We start from the raw sequence: 25,750 nt of genomic DNA, 5'->3' as shown, positions 1-25,750 counted from the left end.
AATAATAATAATAATAATAAGTGCGGAAAAATGTCCGTTGAAAGGAAACCTGTGCTCGCTTCAAATCAGGACGGTGCATTTAGTTATTAGATTTAATCACAATGAAATTTCAGGCCATGTGATAGTTTGCAGTTGCAAAATGAGATTGTAGCTTGTTTTAAGCCAATCTCTGGCTCTCCTTACCCATGCTGCTGAATCTGTCCTTAGTGATGTAGCTGATGCTGTCCAGGTTGAAGGAGGAATCACTCCCAACTTGAGGTCCACTTCGGATCTGGTCATTGTCGTCGATGGGCACAGACATTTGAAGTACTTGAGTCTCATACTGTTTGTGACTGGGCTCCACAAACACGGGTTCATATCTCGGAATGACAATCATTTTGGTTTGTTTTTCTTCGTTGGTAATCATTCTAGAACAAAAAGAAATAATTAGCTTCAGGACTTGATCTCTTGGGAGCTTTTGAATTAGACTTGAACAAGTTTCAATTCAAAGTCTGAATTGAAGGGTCAGCCAGACTTGCCAACTCTGATTGATCAGAAATCATACCAGCTTTTGCTTAAAGGACACTCGTAGGTAGACATTTTCTTAATTTATGCTGGGAATACATTCCTAATAGATGTTAATAAATAACCTTCAAGGTCACGGATTGGCGAGTGATGTGCAATGAACAAGAATTCAAATAGCGTATCTTAACCCTTACTTGCGTTTGATAAAGCATAGATAGCAAATGGCCACAAAGGCCAAGGCAAAGACCAGGCATCCAAATATGATCAGCAGCGTTGGAAACCCTTCATAAGTGGACCCTGCCGTGCGAATAGGCGAAGCGTTGCTGGCACTTTCATAAGTACTAACATAGGGTTCATGGACATCAGCAGCTTGCACTCCAAGATGTCCAGCAATGGCATATTTGAGGTTGGAAGCCGCTTGTTTCGAAGATATGGATCTGCAAGCAAAGGAATATTTGAAGGGTCCTGGTTGGTCCTTGTTCATGAGGGTGCTCATGCGTACCTCTGAACCTTTTCGTGGTCAAACGGTAGAATCTCATTGGTATTTGGATCGACCACGTGGAAATACACGTCTGTGCTTCTTGGGAGAGGCTTGCAACAAGAGCCGTTTCCATATTTGCCCATGGCTGGCATCATCTTATCAATGGTGACTAAAAGGTTGGTGTTTTGTTGCAACAACTCCATGAGCTCCCCTTTCTTTTGGGACATCACATTTGGAGGAGTGTCGGCAATGGTCAGAACGATCCCATCTCCAGGACGCAACAAATTGACCTGGAAGGATCCTTTCCATAAGCTTGTCGATCTTAGGATACTTGCTTGTTACTCACCACTAGGATGGTCTGTTGGGTCTTGCTCAGAGAATGGTCATTGGGGTTGTCTCGAACCAGAATAATCAATTCAAACGGCAAATCCTCTTGAGAAACGCCAATGAACGTGTCAATGTTGGTGACTTCGCCAGTCTCACTATTGATGGCAAAGTAGTCTTGAGCAATGTTATCTCCTCTGAGTTCGTACTCCAGACGACTGTTCTCACCCGAGTCTTTGTCGAAGGCCTGAGGAAATGCTTCTAAACGTGAAATGTCTTCCAAAATGATGTTTGAGGTCAAAACTCACCTTGACCTTGAAGACCAGGTCGTTTATGGGAAGGGTGTCATGGATTGCCACAATGTACTGATCTTTGACCACACGACTAATGTCTTCGTTGTAGATGAATTGAGGGGCATTGTCATTCTCATCCAATAAGACCACATTCACCTGGATAATACAGAAAATAAAAGGAAGTGATCTCTGTTCATCCTTGATCAAGGTCGTATGATTGCAAACCCACCTTGGCCGTCATTTTCTTTGGATTTGCATAAGCTGACAGAGTGTTGAGCTTGATTTCTACCTTGAAATTGGGATCACTTTCTCGATCCAAGTTTCCTTTTCCATGGATCAAGTCACAGTGACCCTCTTCGTTCAGACGTCCATAGAACATTCCTGTGTTCAAAAGGCGTTAGATTACATAACTGCTCTGGGACTGAACATTGGAGAGCATCATGGACTCACCAGGGATCTCTTGGTCTTGATGGTTCCTAACACTGACCACATCACAGAGGATCTTCAAGCCTTTGGCCTTGTCGGATCTTGGACTAAGGGCCAGTGTCTTGATCAATGCTTCTTCGGCGAGGTTCTCTGGAACCTCCACAAACTGGCTCGTTTCAATGAACCCAACCCCTTCTTCCGGTGAAAGAGTGATCACTTGTTTGACACGAACTCGTACCATAATGGTTGAATCCAAGGATGGCTCACCCAAATCATACGCTCGAATTTGAAGCTGAAAAACCAAAAAAAATGTTAACGTCATCAACGAACATCAAAAGTTGTCTTTCTTCTTTTCCGTTGCATTCAGAGCACTGTCTTTTAAGGCTATGAGGTATGTCATTCCACAAAGCAGGCCAATGGGATGGTAATACCAACGTCTAGAATCCACATTTGGGAAGCGAGTCAACATATAGTCTTTTCCTTCAAATGTAGATAGATGCAACAACATAACTTGATCTTAAGCTTGATCAATCAATTGGATCAAAAGTTTCACCCACTTAAAGAAGAGTACAGAACAAGGCACCCTGCTTTGACAGGATGTAACTTTTAATTCAGCCATTTGATGGAGCTGAAAATGAAAATACCAAACCTCAACGACCAGGGATCCGTCTCATTTGAAGAAGAAGAAAAACACTTCGTTGACTCCCTTCTGAAATGTATGTCAATTCCCTACCATAGCATCCCTGACCATTCATATTCCTGTGATTTGTGGGTTTTTAGGGCAAAGCGACACTACAAAGTAAATATTTTATCAATCTTCATTATTTTTTGGAGCTAGAAGTTGATAATAAATAACCAAGAGCAGAATGAAATTTTCCAAAATGTCGAACGTGATACAAAAAAACAAATATCTTTTATCTCATTCCTATAATAGTCTTTAATTTTTCTTTTGACAAAAAGTATGCCTTTACCAAAACGTCTTGCACAATTATCATAACAAAATCAATTTGAACTTAAATTCCGAGGATATATCGGAATATGTTTTTAAGAATTCTGCAATTGACTCTTCTGATTCTTGGCTCCGAACAGCTAAACACAAGTTGCACATGAGGAAGGGATAACTAAAGAAAAGAATGAATTGGAAGTTCGAATTACTTCCCTGTTTTGGCAGCTTTAACCAAGTGCTCTAACACTGCTTTTTGTTTTTTGTAGTCGCACCACTAAGGAAGAAATAGTCATTTGTTTTGAAACAAAGTCACACCCAATTAATCTTTGAAAAGAAACACTCAATGTTTAGTCCTCAGAAATTGAACATAATTCCACCCCCAGAACATTAATTAACATTAGTTGCGGCAAAACATTTACTCACCGAAATATGTTACAACACTCAAGGTGTACCGGCTAAAGACTTCCACACGTGACCTTCACTCACCCTGTATTCGTCAAAGAGTTCCTGCGTCAAATCATCTCGGACTCGGATGTCTCCGCGTTCATTATCAATACCGAAGTACAAGACCGCCTTTTCCGAGCTTCCATCAGCCGTGATCTCGTATCGGACCTCGTTCCCAGGGGTGGTACCATCCGCATCCGTGGCTGCCACGGTCCCAATGATGGTTCCAATGCGAGCGTCATTCCGAACATCGATCAGGTTTCCTCGAGGGCTTCGGGTGAACATGGGAGGAATATCGTTTCGATCCTCCACTTTGATTTGCACCTCGGCCGTAACTCCAGGTAAATTGTCCAACCCTGAAGGGACAGATCTTTGAAAATGCATCTGTTCCCCAATCCTACCTTGACAAGACCGTACCACTCAATCTGGACTCCTCTGTCCCGACGATCAGGGTAAAAGTGCTCTGACGCTCAAAGTCAAGCCCTCGGGTTGTCCGGATCACACCTGATTTGGGATGAATCTTGAACTTGTCCAAGTCTCCTTGGACCAAACGGTAAGTCACACTGGGTTCCGAGTCGAGATCTTCAGCCTGTAAGTGATTGTTTATTATGGGGGTGAGCATTGGGATTGTAGCAAGTTTGGAGTGATTGATGAACAAACCATGACAGTTGTGACGAGGTAGTCCTTGACATTTTCCGGGACCGAAGCTTCATAAACTTGAGTGGGGAAACGGGGCACTTCATCGGCCGTATCTTGAACCAAGACCGTGACCGTGGCAGTGGCGATCCTTGATTGCTTTCCCCCGTCATTGGCACTCACTACCAAGTAATGGACGGAATGACGCTCAAAGTCTAAGTCGGCATTGGTCCGGATTTCTCCGCTGATGGCGTCAATGGAGAATAACGAATCATCGGGAACCTGACAAATTGAATGCTTGCATTGAATACCACTATGAATTAGGACGCACTTTCTTAATCACATAATTTGCATATTTTGTCATTAGGTTGAACATTCCTATCTCTATCTTTATTGCACCTCTTAAAGATTGTAGGCACACCCACTCTTGCCCCTCATATAAGATGAACAAAAATACTTACAGAGTAGTAGATGAGTGCATTGTCTCCAATATCATGATCTTCAGCACGAACCCGCCCTACAGAGGCTCCTGTTTCTCCCTCCTTGACTCGAAACGAGTAAGGAAGGTCCACGAAAAAAGGATTCTGATCGTTGATATCCGTCACAACAATGTTGACAGTGGCTGTGCCAAACTTGCCACCAGGATCTTCGGCTCTGACAACCTGGTCGGGCGAGTGTAAAACGCGTTAAACCGAGAACTTGGAACTTGCAATGCAGTTCATGCTGGATATGTACGTACCAATGAATATCGTCGGAGGGTCTCCCGATCTAAGGGGTGCATGGCGCGAATGATTCCAGTGCTCTCCTCGATTTGAAAATGACCCGCATCGTTGCCTTCAATGATCGAATAGCGAACAGGGTCTCCTTCAGGGTCCTTGGCTTGCGCCGTCACCACTGAAGCAAATTTGGGCGCTCCTTCGCTGACCTTGGCCTCATAGAGGAACTGATCAAAGGCGGGTCCTCTCAAATTGGGTCCAGAGTTGACTCGGACTTCCAAGACACCTTCGCTACTAAGACCGCCCTTGTCGACGACGGCCACACTCAAGCTGAAACGCTCGCCAGTCTTCACGGGTGCCATGACCTCAACGTCTCCAGTGCGAGAATTGACGGCAAACTTGTTCTTCCCATTGTTGGTAACCTTCAGTAGTCTGAAGCGAAGGTCCTTGTCCAAATCATTGTCCGTGGCATTGAGCTGCAAATGATGGACAATCGCATAGATATGAAGACCTGGGGTGGAGCAGAGATGATTAGTTTACCTTGGCAATGACCCTCCGAGAGGTCCCAGCCGCCAATACAACGTCCCGAATAGAGGCCAAAGATGGAGCGTTGTCATTCACATCCTGGATGTTAATGGTCATGCTCAAGGGAGCCGAAGTGTTCCTGGCACCATCAGCCTCTCGAGCATAGATCTGAATCAATGAAACAATGCAAGAAAAAGAATGTGAGGATAAGCAGACTTCAATTGTTAGCGTCGGTACCAAACACACTTCAAGTGCTATGGACCCTACTTTGAGCACCAGTTTTTGACTTAAAGTGAGTTCTATAAAATGCAGACAATGCCCGTTTTTGTCAGAAAATGACAAAGATGAAAAACAGCTTCATGACAAACAGGTGGTGCGGTTATTAGATTTGCACACACGGACTCACTGATGACAACTCTCTCCTTCGATGGTTCAGAGACACCTGCATATCATCATAATTGATGTATATTAGTGGAACAAATACAAAGTAGGAACGTCCAAGTCATTGGACTCACTTGGAAGTTGAGCTTGTCTTCATTGGGCGGGTCTCGATCCAAGTTCTCGTCATTGACCACCAAGTAACCTTCCTCGTCGACGGTGAAGAAGTTGGTGGTCATTTCAAAGTCATATTTGGCAGCAGGGTCATCTGCTCCAATGTGATCGGCATCCGTGACCACAAATTTGATTTCCTGGCCTCGTTGATCGGTGACTCGTGTTCCGATCTTGGAGTTTTCCGGCACGAATCCAACCCTTGATGTGGCCACTAAAACTGGAGGGTTGACATCCTCGGCATGAACCTGAACCAAAAGTCTGGCCGTGGCAAACTTTTTGTCGTCGGATTGCTCTTCAGCCTACAAGATGAGACTTGGACATTAAAATGGAAAATATTTCAAGTGATTTTCATTACCACACTCAAACTCTTTATCTTTTTTTAAAATTGGTTTTGTGGGGCTTAGAGCAGTCATTTTGCATTCATTGTTTTTGACCATTTTCATATAGGAAACAAATGGAAAGTGGCTGAGCTAAAATGAGCTTCATCTTTTCAGGGAAAAGGCCCAACAACTGGATGTTTTGGGGAACATTGATATGTAATAGATATAAAGCATATTTTCTGATCTTCTCTATCAAGAAACTATGCATAACAAACATTTGTTCCTTGAAATGCTATAAGTTTCGTTTCAATTTGAATTAAGAGAACAAATTCCCAGAATTTCCCTTTTTTCCTTTTTCTCTCCTTGATCAAGCAAAAGAGTTACGGCCAATCTAATTGTCGAAAACTCCTAATCTGGCGATAATACAATGAAAAAGCATGGTTCCAAAAGAAAGAAAGTTTTATGAAAAAGGCCCAAAATTGCGGGGGGGGAGGGGGGTCGAAATAAGAAAAGGACAAAAATGGAAAATTAAGTGTTGAACTACCGGAAGGTGGAAATAAAAGTAATGGTCATAACTATTTTTTCCACAGCTGAACTGTTTTTCGAGATCGGTTTTTTATCATTATTTGACCTTATTACTACAAGTACTGATCTGACCAAAAGAGTTCTTAATTCACAGACTAAAAATTTGAACACTACAAATTGAAATTGTGATGACGTTATGACACCGTCTTACCTTGACAACAATATCAAATAGTTTCACAGTAGATTTATCGGCCGATTGAATTTGCTTCACCACCCCTGTGTCTTCATCAATGGTGAACACATCATGGAACGAGGCCGGGCTTCCATCGGCGAAGCTGTACTTCACAGCCGTTCTCAGCGTATCTTGATCTTCCGCCCTGATCTTTTCCGGAGAAACGTGCAAGGGCCCGCCCACAATCCCACTTGTAACTCGAGCCGTGTAGGTGGATTCTGAGAACTTGGGGTTGAGGTCGTCACTGTCCAGAATATTGATCGTCAAAACGGTATTGGCGGTAAAGCGTCCTTCAGGGTCCACCGCTCGGTCCTTAAAGGGATTACGTTAGCCAAGGGTTTAGTTTCTAAGATTGACTTAAATTCAATGCTTACTGATGCTTGAATGTTGAGGTAATAGGTTTTGACATCTTCGTAGTCGAGCTTTTTAGCCAATTTGACCAATCCTTGATGGGGCAAGTCAATCTCGAAAATGCCGAAGCCGTCTTGAGGGGTTCCATCTCCAGGAACCACGTGGAATTCCACTTGACCATTGACATTTGAATCAGGATCCGTGGCTTTGAGACCAGCAAACACGATTGAATTGATTGGAGTGCTCTGGAAACATCAAGGCACATAGTCTTACGAACCTTTTTCAAAATGATCATTGATATTGCAAAGAACTCCCCCCCCTTTTTCTGTTTTGGTGGGCATGAGGGAATCCCATTGGAAATTTGATAGACGCCCTTGAGATGAACTGCCGTCGAAAAAGGGCTCAATTAACCTCATTAACCCTCATTAGGAGATATCTTTTGCAAGCTCATGGCCTCAATGAGAATCATGCATTTCGACATCGCAACAAAGAGCTCTAGCTCTAAATAGCGGATATTTGCCAATTGGTCTTACCTCCGGGATCGTGATGACGTAAGGATTGCCTTGGAATACTGGCGGATTGTCGTTGATGTCGGAAATGGTAACCACGACCGGAATGGTTTTCCTGCGACGGGTTTGCAGATCGATGCACGTGAGTTGAAACATTAGCGAGGATAAATCCGATTGATCTCGATCCAGAGGCTCGAGGAGTTGCACTTGTTTCCCGCTCAATTTGAAGAACTGTCGGTCCTCGCGTCGATCGGGAGGAAGGATCTCCAGCTCAATATCCGTTCCTGGCACACCTGCAATTTGAAATTTAATCGAGTGATAGTGATTATGATACTCGGTTTTGTATCTCATATATAGTGAATGAAGAGTTAGCAGAACGCTTCTTTTTTTTCTTTTGAGATGCTTATTAGTTCGAGTGTTTAACTACGGCTTTTTTCATATGGATATATCTTGAACTGATTAAGTAGTATGGTTTTGGGGTTGGTGTTCCAAATTCGGAATTGTAAACGGAAAGAACATGAATGGTATTTTAGAAATTTCTATCATCTTAGGTACATCCGTGCGGCCAGTCAAGCTACTCGTATTTCATTGTTTGAAACGTATATTTGATCTAAGTCGCCTAGGCCAAAATATACCAGATCATCATTGAAGCGACATATTATTATAGAGAGCGGAATAATATCTCATTTTTCAGTGTTAAACATCTAATAGACATAGTCATCTGAATTAGTACTTCAATTGCTTTCAAGATGGCCAAAATTTCCTCAGTGCCGCAATTACATGCACCGGAAAATGTGTTTAGAATTAAGCAAAGATTGAAGAATGTAACTTTCTAAATCATCTATGTGATCACTTGCACACACTATGTTTATGTAGTTACATTCCTTGCTTGAAAAATGCAAAAACATGCAAGATGAACTCATCCCTTAAACGAAAAAAACTAGGGAGACGCCGAAACGTTCGAATTCCCTAAAGATTTCATGTTGCGAACCTGATAGAATTATTTTTATGAAAACGTTATTTTACTCTTACCTACAATGATCCCTCGTCGATGGAGATCGTAATAAAAATGAGCGGAAAGATAGTCTAACATGGCGTTTTTACTCTCCTCTTCCTCCTCATTTGTGTCAAAAAGGGTGAACTATCCAAAAAGCATGTTATACCTTAAAGATGACTATTTGAATCTCTGAATACTAGACCTCAAAAAGAAAAGTTAAACCTTGAAGAAAAACTTTTTTGACTTTTTGCCCTATGCCAACTTTTTCGGCTCTTTTTCAGCACTTTTAGCCATTTGGTCGTTTGGGCCCTCAGCCGTTTCCCTCATAGCTTTTTTCCTTATGAAGGCTTTTTTTGTAGTTAACATAAGCATTAAAACCCCCACACTGTTTTTTTTTGTTTTTTTTTGCAATTATATAAAATTCAACTCCCTTTATTCGGTATGGAGAAGTCAGTGAAAAGAGACTTGCAGTTGAGCAAGCCTTACTTGCCATTATAGGCTTGATCCAACCAAAAATCAAAACCATTTAGCGAGCAAAAGCGCTTTTGGTAGGAGCAGTAGGCTACATACGAGAACCAATTTAATAACATCACATCCGTATAGATCAAAAAAGGTGTCTTAATGTCAAACATTACAAAAATATCTACGTTTGTGTTATTGAAATGCAGAAACTCAATAATAAACCCAGTAGATCGATTAGTTGTGTGCCTAGCATTTTGCAACCACAAAAATACGCAGTAAAGGTAGGAAAAGAAGCAATATTTCTTGTGTTTATATAACTCTTGACATTTTCAATCTTGTTTTTTGCATTTGCTCAACTTGTTTCGTATTTTTCTGAACTATAAAAAATATTTCACCCAAAACTGGCATCCTTTTTTCACTAACTACAATACATAATTTTGACACTAACGTAAAAAATGACATCAAGATTTTACAAAAAAAAGATAAAAATCCTGAATAAACCATGTGTCGAAAAATCTCCATTTACCAGTGATAGGGAGTTCCACAGGGCTGGTAAGTTGGTCCACTTGATCGCCTTGGGACTCGACCAGATTCAGAATCACTTGACTGTCTCCTGTTTGCACTGTGCATGGATCTGCCTCTTGTCCATGGTTCAGCGATGCCAAAGCGAGCATCATCACCCCATGAAGCACCATCCTCAGGCCCCATATATTCGCCATTTTGAACACTTTTAAGGCGGTTACAGCATGTCAGTCTGGAATGATAAGAGAGGGAGGAGTAGAGGGCACTATTCAGCGAGTTCGGGAGCGATACTTCTCGCTCAGAATGCCAAATGTCATGGCCTGATGGTGATTTAACAATGGATGGTTGAGGCACAAGGTCATGCATCTCATAAAGGGCGTATTTTTGGACTGGATACCATGTTATTGATAAAAAAGACATATCCAGACATGAGAATGTGTGACGCCTTAGGCAGAGGCATCATCGGCACATTAGAGAATGATCAGACCCAGATGACGAATGCTCTTTTTTCAATCACTTCCTGACAATGATAATGACAACAACAACAACAACAACGTCGACTAATCCCATTCAATCGCCAACTTTAAAAGGGCAAATTCAAGTACAAGCTCTGAAAGCATCCTGTCGATCTCAGGGTCAGACAGTTTACTTTGTGATCAGATGAGAAACGAGGAAAAAGAAGCAGGATCTCCTTGAACTCGCTTTATCGCACGATTTCCATTGACTTTCTTGAAATGCATTAAGTGCTCTGAGATTGGCCACATTTTTGTCAAAGTTGAATATCGGTATGGATCTTCAAATGTTTGAAAAAAAGCTTTCTCAAGAACGCCCTAATCCAGTTCATTTGTTCACCATATTATCTAAAGCACCTAGAGTTCTGGCTTTAATTGTTAATTGGCCACGATGATTCTAAGATAAAACCCAAACCCCAAAAGGTGCCTCAACGTGTTGATAGGATCTGCAAAATGTGGCAGGACTTTTTGAGGTGGTTAATTGATATAGGATTTTTCAGTCTTCGTTCAAAGGGTGGTTGTGGGATAGGAAAGTGAAAGTGCTCAATTTTCGGATAAGGAGACCGAGGCAAAGATTCCCATGAAGACTTCGTGCTTCCTTGCCAAAAATGCGAGTAGATTTCAATGGCAGCGACAAAAGAGCACCGCTTAACCAGAAAGATTCCTCAACAATGAATGAACAAGTTTAGTTAGTTTGGCCAATCACAAATTACAAGATGGCATTGAAATGGTTAACTTGTATCAAAGATGAAAAATGACGCGTTCAATGGAAAGTACTTCAAAGCTCTAAAAGACACTCAAGATGCATTATGTATGAGTGTTCAAATTGATTTTGTTAAAGTACAAAAAGCCTCAAGCCTTGAATTAAGAGTTCATATTTCTGAAATGAGTGCTTGACTCAGGAATGCAGTTTCTTAAAATGAAATCAGTCAATTTTAAATCATCCTCCGTAAGTTGAATTACTCCAGATAACATTTCTACCGAGTTTTCAGTGGTTATCAAGTCACTGTTTTTTTTTCTTCAAATCTACGAATAAAAGCTTCGGTATCGGATTTCCCACACAAGAAGAATAATCAATCGCACAATACATGAAGTTGCACTTGTAACATTGAAGTTCGCAAAAGAAACGTAAGGACGTGGGTGCAATTTGTCACCCTTGGAGAACACCTCCGCTTTAGAGGGCTTGTCCTCTATTCCGCTTCAAAGCACAGAAAAGTACAGGAGCCGCCACGTTTTGTTCGTTGGGGATCAAAACAAAAGCTTCTCAAACAATATGGTGGGGTATGTTTCTTCTCATTTCTCCTCAATGTGCCAGAGGATTTGAATGATACCTATTTTCTTCCTGATGAGTTTATCCCTCACTTACTGAGGAGGAACGTCGGGCCATCATCTACTTATTTCATTCAGACCGGGTGTTAAATGACTTCGAGTTTAAAGGCACTTGAAGATTTCACACTGACTTTGAGAACTTTCCTAGCTCAAGGCACCAAAAATCCTCTGAGAGACGAGGACTAATGAAATTGGCCACGATTTCAAAACTCTTCTTCGTTTGGCCAAGAGGCTTTAGATCGTTTTTTCCCATCATAAAGACGTTGCTGAAGTGGGTCTTGCAAAGTCAACGAATTGATAGATTGAGTTGAAGTTCACGAATGAAATTGGGCTTAAACTCTGGTTGACAAAGACAATTTAAAAGCTCATTAAGTAAAGATATTGTTATTCGAGCTGTCTCTTACATTTGAAAAGCCTATGAAAAATCTGGGGGTAGATATGAATTCTTAATTTAGAGTAACTCTCAATTGCTTTTGTAAGGGCAAAACTAATTTCCGCTTTATGTGTCAAAAACAGTTTTAAAAGGAATCGTATAGAAGAAAAGATTTAGTTAATGATTACTTTTATTGGACTTTATTTGAATGATTTGGCTTGTTTGCTGGTGGGCATTGCAACTCAATTTCTTTAATTCCCATTGCTAGAAAATATTTACCGTGGTCAAAATAGTGTCATGTGAAGTTTAAACCTTCTACATGTTCATACCTTCCATGGACATGCCCCCAAAACTTACCACAATCACGTTATTTTTTGCCCTCTGATGATGACTAACAATGCGACTTGGTTGCGAAATCAAGAAAGTATTTGCCAAGACGTACCTATAAAACTGTAAAAACACATTCCAAATGCAAATTCTCCACATTTTTTGTGTAGGCTGGTTACCCACAACATTTTGAGGGACCCTCTACCAACAAGTATGTCCAGGTAACAAACCAAATGAGGTGAAATAGCACTGCCCAAAATTCAATGCTGAACGGAAAGGAGGAATGTAAAAGTTCACATTCACACCCAAACAGGCTCAAAGACCGTCCATCCATCAAATCCAAGCATTTCAAAGCGAGGAAGGTGCCAAACACAAGCGCCAATTGAAAATTTGAACTCAAATCCTCCCAAATGAAAGAGGAGAATTGACTGAAAATTTCCTGGAAGTGCATCTTTCTTTGCATTTTAATCGTAAATTCCAGTACTAAACAAAAGACTGGATTTGGAAGAGGAGCAATGTTTTCTGGGTCATTGAAGGAGACAGGCTGGACTTGAGATTCTACAAGTTGAACAGAATTGGCAAACCTGAGAGTCCAGTTTAGATTAGCAAAAAGCCAGTCATGTTTTTAGGTGGCTCAGAAAGGGCAGAATCCAGTCAAAATCGGTCAGGTTCCGGCAAGAAGTCTAGGGTTGGCTATACAATCGATTGCTTACGGTTGTTTTAACGAATAAAAATGAAAGTTTCTATTTTAAAACATAAGTACTGGAGTAATGAAATTAGAGGACGTAGTCCCTGTCCTCTATCATCTTTTGGCCGAAGCTCTCTGACGATTCAACAATTGAGATGAATCTTCGTTAAGTTTTAAACGTAATCTTGATCGATTTCTGCAATCCATTCCTGACCAACCTTACGTTCAGGGATGTCTTAAAACGGCCAATTCAAACTCTTTATGAGACCAAATATTGTACTAAACATGACGTGTCTTGCTGGGTACTCATTTCAAAGCATTGGTTGAAAGCCCGTAAACAATTAAGGTTTTCTAAATGTAGATTTCAATGTGACAAGGCAAGAGCAAGAAGTTTCAAGACGATTTCGATTTTACCCAAAAAGTCCATGCAGTCCCTTTTTGGAGCCATAATGCTATTATATGAAGGTATCAAGTAATTATTTGTTTCGAAGGACTAGCTCGGTCTGCCAATTCAAATTTGTTGGTGGACCAAATATCATGTAAAGATTGAAAGTTAATAAATAGAGAATTATAACTTTTTATTTTAATAGTTCTGGGGATTACATTCCCTGTAGCGGTTAGAAAAGTCCGTGAAAAAACAAACCAAAAAAAAGGACAGGAATGTCAGCCTTTTAGTTTCAAGGACTTCGGTTAGGGCTCCCATCACGAGCGAAAGAGGGTACAAACAGCAGAATCAAATTCGCTCAAATGAATAGCAAAGTGTGACCTTGCCTTTCTTGGTGTCGGAACCAGGGCTACTTTAAAACTCGTTCCTGATCTTGGGTCTTCATTTCTGTACCATTTTTCGTTTGAATTGGCAACACTACCAGAAGTTCTTCAAGCTAAATAGCTGATATTCCGGTTAGAAAAAACGATCACTTGTCTCAAGTCACAATTTGAAAGAAGACAGTTTGATAAATGTAGTTGATTTTGAGCAAACATTCTTCAACTTTATCAATGAAGGCCTTTTTCTTAAAATGCAAAGATACTGCGCAACTAGCACAATTGTTAATAATCAATTAGACTATTAATTGTTTCGACCCTGATTACCACTTGTTAAAATTTTACCACTAAACTCTAGTTATTTTATTTTATATGGAACGAACCCTTGTTGGTATTTTTTCTGAAGCGCAACTTTGTTTATGAAATATGAAAAATATAGAAATGTCTGACACTCAAAATAGAACATTGGTTACTGTATAAATCGTTTTCAAATTCAGAAGCGTTCTTTCGTCGACATTGCCACTAACTGTGAGCACGATTTGATGCTGCTGTTGACATTTTAAAAAGTTTGAATACTTTTGTATTGATATTTGTCTTCTGAGGTATAAAGATACCAGATTTAAGCTTTATCAATCAAATTTTCCAGCAAGCAAACCTCAATATTTCCCNTGAGGTATAAAGATACCAGATTTCAGATTTATCAATCAAATTTTCCCGCAAGCAAACCGCAATATTTCCCGAGTCCCATCGGTTTCTGAGCACCCTGCAGTATATTAGATTGTTTGTTTTTCCACGTTTCGAATCGTTGCGATTGGGTTTGAAAATGTGAGTTTGCAATGCTCGGGGTCTAGTTGTGAGCAGCATCAGAGACAATTGTCGAAATGTCAGTGTTGCCAAAAAAAGTTGGCATTTTAGCATCAACATCGGCGTCTTAAAAAAAACCTCTATTTTTCTTGCTGGTTTTCAAAATCGTCAATAGCAACCTAATAAATTTCATCCTAAAGTCTTCATTGAGAGTCAATTTCCTGCTCAAAGACTACTAGTTCTAACTTTTGACAGGACCTGATGTAAAGCCCCTTAATCATTTTTTCAGTCATGGTTGATATTTTTCTAATAGAGTCCAAAGCTCATTGTCGATGACGTTGAACACATGACAAACTTGGCTTAAGGTTTATTTTCTGAATGGGCTCAATTTTGGACGTGTTGCTCCGCTCGATGAGAGGTTGAAAAATAAATAAAAAGTGTACATTATGCGTGTGTCTTCATTTGAATAAGAAGAATTGCCAATGTCGCACAATGAACCGGAAATGACTGTTTTTTTCTAAAGATCAATGGGACTTTTTCTCGTTTTGACGTGATCTTTTCCCCTCTGAATTCCAAAGTCGCTCACGAACCAAATCAGAACGTCATTGATCAATCTTGTTTCCTCGATCTCTCTTCCCCCAAAAGTGATTCAAAAATTGCTCAATCCCGCCTTATGGCGTCTGTTCAATTAACCAAAGAAAAGTGCTGGAATGTTTGGAGTTCATTAATGCTCTCTATTTGAATATCCAACCGTCTGAAAACGTAAAGGAAAATCTTTCATCGCAAAGTTAGATATCAATGCACCTTGCCATATTTGAAAACTATGAGGTTACACTCGAAAAATATTGTCAAGTTATCTCGACCAATGCAATTTTTGTACATATGATTGAAATATTCGCCAAATATGCAATTGAATAAATAATTCACTCCTTTCAACCTCATATGTTTTGTGATGATTAAACATTTCTTTAAGAATACTTGTTGAGGCATGATTTTCCAAGATAAATGTTCACTTCCCAATCGTATCTAGAGCACCTTCAATTTTGGGAGAAGTTAAGCAACTAGATGTCAATGGCAAAATTATTCCTACCCCTCTCTTAAAAATGAATTAAGTTCTAACAAACACAACCCTGAACATTGCGACACAAAAATAAATATTTTTTAATGCTGGTGATCAAACAGTAAAATAAATAAAACCGAAAAATGTTCATTTGAAGTAAATCCAAAAGTTGACTTGGATAATCAAAGCAATCTTTTTTTCTTCCGTCTCCCTTACCGTTGTTAGGAATGGGATCCCCAGCAATTCAAAACGAAAAAAAGGTATCATTTGTACTTTATTATCTGTATTATTATCATATTTGATCTATCCAAGAGTTGATGGATCTGCCTTGCCCTTGAATAGTTGGTCAGGATTTTTTATCAAAAAATATATCCAAGCCTGACTTAAAGGACGCTACACATGACGATTATTTTGATGATAATTTTGCAACATTATCATGCCCACCGATGTTTTTTCAAGATGAATCCAAAGTTCATGTGTGTTCTAATTGAGCATCATTTTACCAATCAATTCTTCCATCTGATCAATTCTCGAGGACGCCATATCTGGTACCCAACAAAGGAAACACAGAATGACTAAGCAAGTGAGAATCGCTGCAACCCTTTGAATATAGTTGACCAAGGAGTTTGTCTCATTTGAAGAGGTTCCCAAATTATGAACGGTCCACGATGGTACTTGGTTGATCTCTTTTGAAGGGCAAATCTATGTGTCAGAAGTGCAGATCTCGTTTCCTCAAAGTGAAGAGTGTCTTTGGAGCTCGTCTTTGTCTTTATCTGGCATCAAGTGTCGTTCATTTTCATGGTTGAAGGAAAATCTCGTTGTCGTGAGAAAAGTCACTTGCCGTAAAGTTTCGCACAGGCCACATCCAATTCTCATTTGTCAAGTCTTGATCAAATCAAGAGCAAGCCAACAGCACCCTTCGAAATTCCTGTTAATTTTGTCAAGCCACTCAAATATAAAGTAACCGTAAGATGATGCAAATAGTGATCATGCCATTTTTTGCCAAGGAGTCTTGCACGTAAAGAGAGGTCATTTATAAAGGTTGGCCAGTGTCACGTTTGAACAATGCTCTTTTGGAGATTTTATGATTGTGGCCCTTTTTACAAAAGAGTATGTCAAACGGTACAAATGCTGGAGGCTTTAGGCCCATTCCATTGAACATTCTTAACTAATGGGAGTACGGCTTTACTTTAAATATATACGAATCATAGCTGGAGTCTAAAACTTTAGTACAATTTCCACTCCTAGAGTCAGGATGAGCTAAAATGTTGAAAAATGCACGCCCCATTTCAAAGAACATTCTTCTTTCCTCCCGAATTCAGGGTTTGAAAAAGTAGCTGGAATATTTTAAGAAGTACACAAGATATTGTGAGTAGATGTTTGAGATTGACATATTTATCATCCACGTTTTCCTAGAGATAGACATCCTTTTTCTGATGGTGGGCAATCTGTTGATAATAATGGGTCATCTGAGCCTCATTTTAGAAGCCTTCTATTAAATGACTGGTCATAATGCGGCGAGTTCATGTAGATGGTCATTTTCTTGGTTTATCCTAAAATGATGACACAACAAAATTCAAGTCGAAATCAGCTATTAGAGTTGGGATAAATCCCTCACTTAAAACTCAATGAGAGCACTTCCTCACTCCTAAAGCCCCTTGTGCATCCTTGAACTTCGAATGAAATAAGTCGTTAGTGGAAAATTACCGGAAAGAGGCCGATGCGAAGTTTCGTTGATGGAAACTTTTTAAAGTCTTCGTTCAGATCACCACACACAACACATCACAATTCACAACAATGGAAATATATGTGTATCTCCGCACCAATCTGATTTCCGGGTTTTGTGTTTCACTTCGTAAAAGCTGGTTTCTCTCACTCTCTCCACCTCCCTCACTCCCAGAGAAGCATACGACTCTACTCCTGGGTTGGTTTTGGTTATAGTGGTTTTAGTGGTACACACTCACACATTCATATGAGGTATGTGAGCTCATGAGTTGAACTGTGGAGCCCCAGGTACACACACCACGACCACTACCACCACCACGTTGAATGAGGAAGAACAAGAAGAGAGCTGGCTCAATTCACCTTTTAGATGTGTGGATGTGGGACACGGTGGGGTTCGACAAGGCGAGAAGCTCGGTCCCGACCTATGGTGTAGCTCAGAGTTCAGAGCACGCTTTACTCGACGTCCGCAAAATAGGTATGATGTGGATAGACCTACCTACCTATATGCTATGTGCACAGCCTAGGATGATTGAGCTCCCTCGACGGCAGCCTCATGCAACACCACTAGGCCTGCAGACATGCTCGTCACAATCATGATCAAACAAGTATTTTCCAAAAACTATCAAATTCAACATTGCAAATATGTATGTGCTGACATTCATACTTAAAAAAACGCGGCAGCAGAGTCTTAATGTCGCTGTTTGGGATGAATTCCTAGAGAGTTTTTAGTTGGATCCTAAAAATTTCTTATTCATGTGGCTCATACAATTCATTATACTTGAACGTACTCTAGCTTGTCACTTATAAAAGCATTCAATTTTGCAGTTTTTATCTACACAGCAAAATCTTGTCTCTCTTTCACGTCAGTTATGTATTTCAGATCGGTGTGACACATTTTTTGCTAGAAGGATCTCTTCTTAGAGCTTCTTTACTCGATTTAAAAGGGTTACGTACACAAAAGCGACAACAACTAAAACTTGGTTCAATGTTAAATGATGCCATTGTTAAATAGTTGTGTTATCATTATTAATATTTGACAATATATAACCAAGGAGCCAGATGTTTCATGGGTTCAAAACCCGATTCCGGAGATCAGCATTTCGACACTATTTAGCGTTTGACAATTTGACAAATCGGATTGATTTGTCTTGTCCAGAATTTGCCGGCAAAATCTCGACGGGAAGCTTTTGGAAAACGAAACACGAAGGGAGGAACAGCACACACAAGTGTACGAGTATCGGTGAGCGCTTCTGTGCGTGATTCTGAGTACGGACAAGCCTTGGGAAGCAAGCGCTCATTCACTGACTGGTATTTTGCTGTCTGGCTTAAATGCCGGTCTCAGGGATCCCCGAGCAGGCATTGCATTCTCATTCACTTGATTGCTTAAGTAGTAATGTAAAAAAAATTGTTTGAACATTGGTATAGTGGGAATAAGGCCGAGTCAAATATGGTTAGTTAGCAGATCTGCAGTATTCAACTAACTGAAGAGATGTTTGATATTACTCTTTGGAATTATTCGCCGACTATCCTCGCAACCTCAATACTAGTCTAGCACGTTCCCAGTCTCCACCCTTTGTTCCGTGTGATATTTTAAGAAGTAATAGATGTTTCTTGTGCTTTTACATCGCGTTACTTCTCCTTTTTACATGGCATTAGAAAAGTGCTGTCGACGGTTCGTTCTTTGAAGACTCGGAGAGAGCGAACAAGTTTCAGGAAACCACTCGAGGCGCTTTCGTTGACACAGAATAGGCCAGGAGCTCGCGATGGAATCAAATCGTAGTATTGACTTCCAGTGTAGTTGTACAGAGCTGGATGACAGGCGTGTAATGAATATTAAGTATATATGAATATCCGCATCTCTAGACCTTTTCTACTGAGCCTGATCTGGTCCAGTATGCCCATGTGACACTTACAGTAGTAGTCTATCAGATCATCATCTATCCCGGCAATAGCAAGTCAGATCATCACGTTCTTGGGAGAGGGCCAACCATTATTCAAAAGCCGGCCTTTCAAGTTCAAAGGCGAAAGCTGGCCCCAAGTTATAGAAAGTAACTTTTTTCGGAAAAATACATAACCGAAAAACCGAGAAACGAAAACGAAACGAAAAATGGATCAGAGTAATTGAAAATGTTATTGCCTACTGGGGGTCGGCGGGTTGAGTATTACCCGGCCAGCGAAGCCAGCCATCATTAACGTCCTTATACTATTTCCAATGGGCAGTGCCATGTTCTTATCAGTTAAGTTCTCCATCTGTGGGCGTCGTTAGCGTCTAAAAGTCTCCACAAGAAAGGTTGGGGAAGAGAATCAAACTGGCGAACTCTCACATCTAAGTAAACCACTGCACCACTTTTTTGTCCCAAGCAGGCTTGACTTCCAAAGGCAAGACTCGAGCCCTGTTCCTTTAATCACTCAACTATCATAGATCCTTGAACTGAAATCGCATATATGCTGGGTTCTCTCTGAGCATACCATGATTGGGCACTGAAGTTCATAATGTTTAGCATGACATTTACTCATTATGCACTCTAGGGAGTCCTTGAGGCAGTTAAAAAAGGCGGAAAATTTGAAATGTGCCACATCAACTTTTCGGTTTTTCGGTTTTTAGGTGCAGAAAGATTTTCGAAAATGCGAAAAAAACTGTTTTGCCAATTTTGAAAAATATTTTTTTCAAAAGAAATAGCTCTAATAGAAGCGTTAGAAGAACTAGAGCTGATTTCAACACTGAAACAGCTATCGTCGAAGGATGCACCCATTGCTAAATTTGTTTCAGTTTTTGAGGAAGTTTGCTTCAATATAGAATAAATCTCTAAATGTGTTCGGAAAGGTGGGAAAGGAACAAAAATTCCAAACTGTTGGAAAGTTTTGTTCAAAAAGAGTAGCAAATTACCAAAAGGCTCAGCAGAAAATTGAATTTACGTGGCTAGCCTTCAAAGAAAGTTGGATTTAATTCAAGGGAGATGAAGGCCCATATTGAGAATAAGGCCAGATCAAACACAAAAAATATTTTTCTCTTGTGCAAAAGGAAAATGAAACACCCTGTTGGCCCCTTTGGGGTCGATGGGGAAAGCCTAGACAATATAGAGGTAATGGCTAACGTGCTTGGAGATCAGTTCTGTAGTGTGTTTTCAGCTCCACAGAATTTAGGAGCAGCAGCTCATTGCTCTAAGGATGAGCCCGTTGAGATCGATGATGTTGGTCAAATTGAGCAATTTGAAGATGTCATAATTACAGGTCAAGATGCTTTAGCGGCCATCAAGGACTTGAGGCTTTCAAGTTCTCCTGGTCCTGATGGTGTGACATCTCAGTTTCTGATGAGATGCTCACTGGTTCTTGCTCCTTTTCTCTCGAACTTGATGCGTTGCATCTTGGATCAGAGCAAGTTTCCATAAAGAGAGAGATAATAGCAGAGATAGAAGCCACAAGAGTTGCGGTTGCGGCACTTCTTGACGCGGATTTGTCAAAAGCTGTGATTGCCTAGAGGCTTAACGTGAGCTTGAGGACTGTCTTCAACATCGCAGACCGCATGAAACGTGGTGAAAGTCTCAAAGATAGACCAAGGAGTGGTCGAACACGAAAAACAAACCAATTGACATCAAGAATGCTGCCCACAAACCCCAAACCTCATTCAGCGCCATTGCCAACGATCTCGGCGTCCACAGATCCACCATCTCAAGCAAGTCAAGAACATGGGCTGGAAAAGTCTTAGGATGATAAAGAGGCCTCTTCTCTCCCAAATACAGCGTGATGCAAGGCTGAAGAGGTCACCCAACTTCTCAACAGTCTGAAGTCCAATGGGGGCCGAATTGTCATTTTCAGTGATGAGAAGACGTTCACAATTGATCCTGTCTTCAACAGGCAGAATGACCGTGTCGTCGTTTTCCCTGGTGACCCTGTTGAAGACAAGGCCCGCATATATACAAAGCACCCAGCATCAGTGATGATGCTCGGCCTGGTGGCCTCTAACGGTTCTGTGAGAGATATGCCTAGATTTCTAGTTGAAAGCCAGCATGGCTCTAAAATTCCCTCCAAATGCTTGTCTTGAATGACTTCAATAAGTCAGATCCCAAGCACGGTGTTTAGAATGATGTTAGGTAACTTTCAACCATGCTCTCAAGACAGATGGTTTTTGATATCAGTAAATCAAGGATATTAATTTTTCTGTTTTGAAAAATAGTCAGTTGTTGATCAAAAATGTGTAAAAATGACTCTTAAACGCACTTAATGGCACATTAGACTACAAGTGCAGAAAAGAAAAGCCATTAGATACATTAGTTGCACGTTCATGAGAAATTTCATGGATGCATATAAACTGGATATTTAGCTATTGCAAGTTGAATGTTCCAGTTTTTGTCAAAACTAGGCAATGATGGTACCTAGTACAATCATATAATCACACATTACTAACCTCTGCGACCTCACATTCTCATACGAGCCATATTTTTCCTTTAGAATATGTTATATTTTTCAGTATGATATATCATGTCATTTAAATTACATTAGAAAAAACATATTTTGGAAAAATTGAAATTCCTTCTAAAACTTTTACATTATTGTTTGCTAAAAGAATTGCGGTATTCTATTAAGCGGTAAGGTTTTTTCAACTTGAAGTGTGACTGAAAGATTGGTAGATATTTGATCATTAGCGTTGCCTAAGTGCCATTGATTTTCATGAAAATGCAATGAGCAGCACAATTGTCATAAAAAAATGTTTTAAATCACCCAATTTTTTTCGAGTTATTACAGCATCGCAATGTAACAAAAATAATTCATCCGAGTATATAAGATAGATATGTATTTTTTTTATTGCGAGAATATATTCTCATTGGATTGTTACATTTATATTCATTAATGTCTTGTTCTGCACTCTGGTTCTGGAGCGCCGTTCGAAGCGATGATCCACTAGAGTATATTGGGTGGGTGGGGTGTGGAGAGACCGGGATCGAACTTGTCATGTTCTCATTGGTAGCGTATTGAGATGACTATTTTATTAATTTGACAAGATCTGGTTTATATACACATTGACTAGATTGATAGGTGTGAGCATGAGCATGCAATCTCACCAGAACCCATGAACCCGAGTATAACTCGACCGCGCGTTAAGCAACTGCGCTACACCAATCTCCCTTTTTTATATATTTTATTTTATTAACATTTTTATAAATTAACTCATTTGTAGCAAGTGGTTTCAGCGAATTTAGTGGCAAATATGACAAAAACAAGAACTATCAACTTGCTATTGGTAAGGAGCTGGTTTACATATGTCCATAAAATTTCTACTGAAGGTGCATCTAATGTACCTAATGATTTTGCTTTTCGGCACTTTTAGTCTGATGTGCCATTAAATGTGTTTTAAGTGTCATTTTACATTTAGAGCAAAGACAATATTTGAGATCAAACCTAAGGATCAAAACCATCAAAATATAAGAAAAAGCAGAATCTTCAAAAACTGTATGTATCTGCAACATCAATAAATAAAAATATGCCATTTGGTATTTTTTCTTTCGATATAATTGAAATATTTCAGTGAAAATTGAAAAGTAAAAGACAAGAGAATTTGCCATGGCTCTATCATTTTCAGTTTAGCGGCGAATTAGGGGGTCAATTCTTGCCGCCTAGTTTAGCCAGCGAATTAGTGCATGAATTAGTCGCGACCAAATTTAGACTTGATTTAGAAGCGCAAAAGTGTGGTCGTGTACTAGTTCATGCATTAATTCATGTATCAAATGAGTTAGACGTGATCAAAGAACCGGCCTCAGGTTTCGGTTATAGAGATGAATGAAATCTCTCTCTGAACGGTTACTTCTTCTGAGATCTTAACTGCTATCTTTTTTGAAATCAGACATTGCAACATCAAATATAGCCCCTTTACGGGTCTCCCTTTTGACGGACCAAGTTTACAAAGATCTTGGACCATCCTCTCCAACCGTAAAAAATCCCTCTTATCAACAAAGCTACGTTCTACTGAGGCAAAGCATAAGCTAATGGGATGGTTGGGTTTGAGGAATGGGTTGGGCAGCTACATTTGAATAGGTACGTATTTTGGGAATAGGGGGGGGGCAAGAAATATATGGGAGGAAAGTGTTTATAGGAATAGGGGTGGATTGGGTATTTGAAGGAAGAGGAGGGAATTAGGAGAGAGGGTTGGGGGTAAGAGGAGAGGAACGGAGGAAGTTAAATGGTTAAGGAAGGCCTTGGGGGTGGGATTAGGTTTAAGAATAGGGTCAGCTATAAAACTACGAAACTGAGCTTTACTATTTTTCGCCTTTCTTTGGGTCCCTCTACGTGGACAGAGTACACCATACATTAAAGCACGTCTAAAGTCTCATGGACTGACGGCACATGTACGGTGAAAAAAAGGACAATCTACCTTTGAACATCCCTTCTTCTATTGTACTTCTCAGGCCGAACTTGAGAAGTTTTGACACCATTTAGGGTGGTCAATGACAACCTTTTTCTTCTTCAGGACAAGGCTGCTTCAGTAAACAGGACAGACTGTTTCTTCAACTAATGTTAGCCTGTTCAGTTTATAGGTGGAGATACCTCTTCAACCTCTACATTGATCAAATCAGTCGATTTCTCAACTACTGGGTGAGCCTGTTGTTCAAGCAGCACCCTGGTTTCATTGACCAAGCAACTAAAGCCTCTATGATAAACAGCTTATTGACTATGGAAGGATCCTTCCACTTAAGCCAAAGTTCAAACATTGTCTAGCCTCTTTGCTGACTTTTCCAAAAATACATTCGATCATGGATGCAGGAGGAACTATCAATGAGCTGAAAATTCAAAGGACCAAGAAAAAGAAGAAAAAACTAAAAGGCTATGCAATCTTGTCCTGAGATACAAGACAACAGAGCAAAAGAGGGATGAACTACTTCACATCAAAATGAACATGGACGCAATATAAACTTGCCGTTGAATGGTACTGGGGATTGCATTCCCTGGTAGTGGTTAGAAAAGCCCGCGAAAATTCAAAGCAAAATAGAAAATTGCCTTAGATTCTCAAACAATAATGGTATCGAATTTAGAGACAACTCATCTGCTTTGTCCTCGACCATGAATTCAAGATGCATCAAAATGTGATTTTCACCTCGATGCTATGTGCCCACAGTAAATTTCAATCTTACGCTGAAGCAAAGGCAATATTTTATTTCTGAGCAAGAAGATCGTGAAAAACAATAATCAAGCAACTTAAACCCCATATTACATGAATAACCAAGCAAATCAATTTTTTTTCAACTTTTTATAACTTATTACGTTTCGGGACTTATTTTTGATGGTTTTCATAACTTAAAAGCAACTGTTTTGACCAAAATCATCAACTATTCTTACGACTCCTACTTATAACTAATCAATCAGGCAGCCGCTATTTAAAGGACCCAAATCTGGTGATGGTGATTATTAGTGACCTATTTCACGTGTCCTACACCCTATTTAACATATCTGTTTGAAAAATAAAGTTCCATTACTTTTTAATGCTACATATCATGTAATATATACATATATAATGTACGATATCATGAAAAAGCAAATCAATTTTGGTAGCAATCTTTTTGCCACATTTGATATAAAATCAAGTCAATTTTGTTTACGGATTTCAACAAAATGTGGCTTTTAAGTTGTAATTTTCCAATTTGTTAATGCTTTGAAGAGTGGATTCTGCTTTGTTGCTTCTTCTTCGTTTTAAATGCGCATTTTGTCTCATCTTCCTTGTTGTTTTACACCTTTGCCCTTCCTCCAAATTTATTTTTCTTTTGTGCTTGGTAAGTCAAACATCCAAATGGGTTCAAATTGAGTGCATTTAAAGGACTTTTTTTCGTAAAAGGCACCGCAAGCTCAACACGTCAAGCAATGATGAAGCCATTGGCCAACAAGTCCTTGCACGACATCTACATGGAGAAAGAGATCAAACTCTATCGCAACTTGCCCATTCGATTGCTTTTGGACCGAGATACGTCCAAATTTTGGAGGGGTCAAAGCGTTTGCGGAAAGTTCCCAAGAATATACGACATTCGATTGAGAAACACTCAATATCAAAGCTTGAACACCACTAATCAAACCGTGCTCCTTCATGGCGCGTACTACGACGATCGGATCCCTGGACAGCCGTACATCAGACTTATTGCGGGCGGACGGGTAAGCGTTCAGTGTTCTCATTTCTTCATTCATCCAGCCAGATACATATTGACTTTGAGAGTGTGAATTCGAGTTTTGAAACATTTTTGTGGCAAACTTACTTGCTTAAGAAAAGAATTTGTTCAAGGTCGCCTGAGGAGTAACTTAGTAAGTCATACAACTATTCCTCAGGCGCGCAACGTTTTGCAAAAATGCGTTTCATTTGTGAATAAGTCGTTTGGAACAACGTTGAAGGTTCAAGATTTGCCCCAGGGACGCTCAGCTCATCGTCG

General features: G+C 40.0%; 2 protein-coding genes across 3 annotated transcripts in view; one reads left to right on the top strand and one right to left on the bottom strand.

Annotated features, from left to right (window-relative positions):
- The window catches only part of LOC131892028 (cadherin-99C-like), a 20,143-nt gene extending 2,512 nt beyond the window's left edge, over positions 1 to 17,631 (bottom strand). Inside the window, exons 1-20 of one of the 2 annotated variants that reach the window (XM_059241752.1) lie at positions 17,328 to 17,631; positions 9,770 to 9,997; positions 7,809 to 8,077; positions 7,299 to 7,520; positions 6,904 to 7,236; positions 5,811 to 6,146; positions 5,702 to 5,737; positions 5,311 to 5,463; positions 4,794 to 5,246; positions 4,516 to 4,716; positions 4,079 to 4,336; positions 3,836 to 4,007; positions 3,461 to 3,774; positions 2,053 to 2,320; positions 1,832 to 1,983; positions 1,618 to 1,758; positions 1,332 to 1,556; positions 1,007 to 1,275; positions 699 to 941; positions 184 to 407 (exon numbers count right to left, since the gene is read on the bottom strand). In XM_059241752.1, the coding sequence (XP_059097735.1) occupies positions 184 to 407; positions 699 to 941; positions 1,007 to 1,275; positions 1,332 to 1,556; positions 1,618 to 1,758; positions 1,832 to 1,983; positions 2,053 to 2,320; positions 3,461 to 3,774; positions 3,836 to 4,007; positions 4,079 to 4,336; positions 4,516 to 4,716; positions 4,794 to 5,246; positions 5,311 to 5,463; positions 5,702 to 5,737; positions 5,811 to 6,146; positions 6,904 to 7,236; positions 7,299 to 7,520; positions 7,809 to 8,077; positions 9,770 to 9,962 (4,462 nt within the window). In that variant the 5' untranslated portion in view covers positions 9,963 to 9,997; positions 17,328 to 17,631. The remainder of the gene's footprint in view (positions 1 to 183; positions 408 to 698; positions 942 to 1,006; positions 1,276 to 1,331; positions 1,557 to 1,617; positions 1,759 to 1,831; positions 1,984 to 2,052; positions 2,321 to 3,460; positions 3,775 to 3,835; positions 4,008 to 4,078; positions 4,337 to 4,515; positions 4,717 to 4,793; positions 5,247 to 5,310; positions 5,464 to 5,701; positions 5,738 to 5,810; positions 6,147 to 6,903; positions 7,237 to 7,298; positions 7,521 to 7,808; positions 8,078 to 9,769; positions 9,998 to 17,327) is intronic. The other variant, XM_059241753.1, reaches the window with a different exon arrangement.
- Positions 17,632 to 25,173: 7,542 nt separating this feature from the next.
- The window catches only part of LOC131892148 (uncharacterized), a 20,569-nt gene continuing 19,992 nt past the window's right edge, over positions 25,174 to 25,750 (top strand). Inside the window, exon 1 of the mRNA XM_059241924.1 lies at positions 25,174 to 25,478. Within this exon, the coding sequence (XP_059097907.1) occupies positions 25,194 to 25,478 (285 nt within the window). The 5' untranslated portion in view covers positions 25,174 to 25,193. The remainder of the gene's footprint in view (positions 25,479 to 25,750) is intronic.

The sequence above is a fragment of the Tigriopus californicus genome, chromosome 12 (assembly GCF_007210705.1).
Source record: "Tigriopus californicus strain San Diego chromosome 12, Tcal_SD_v2.1, whole genome shotgun sequence".
Classification (NCBI taxonomy): Eukaryota; Metazoa; Arthropoda; class Copepoda; order Harpacticoida; family Harpacticidae; genus Tigriopus; species Tigriopus californicus.
This window is presented reverse-complemented; position numbering and strand designations above follow the sequence as displayed.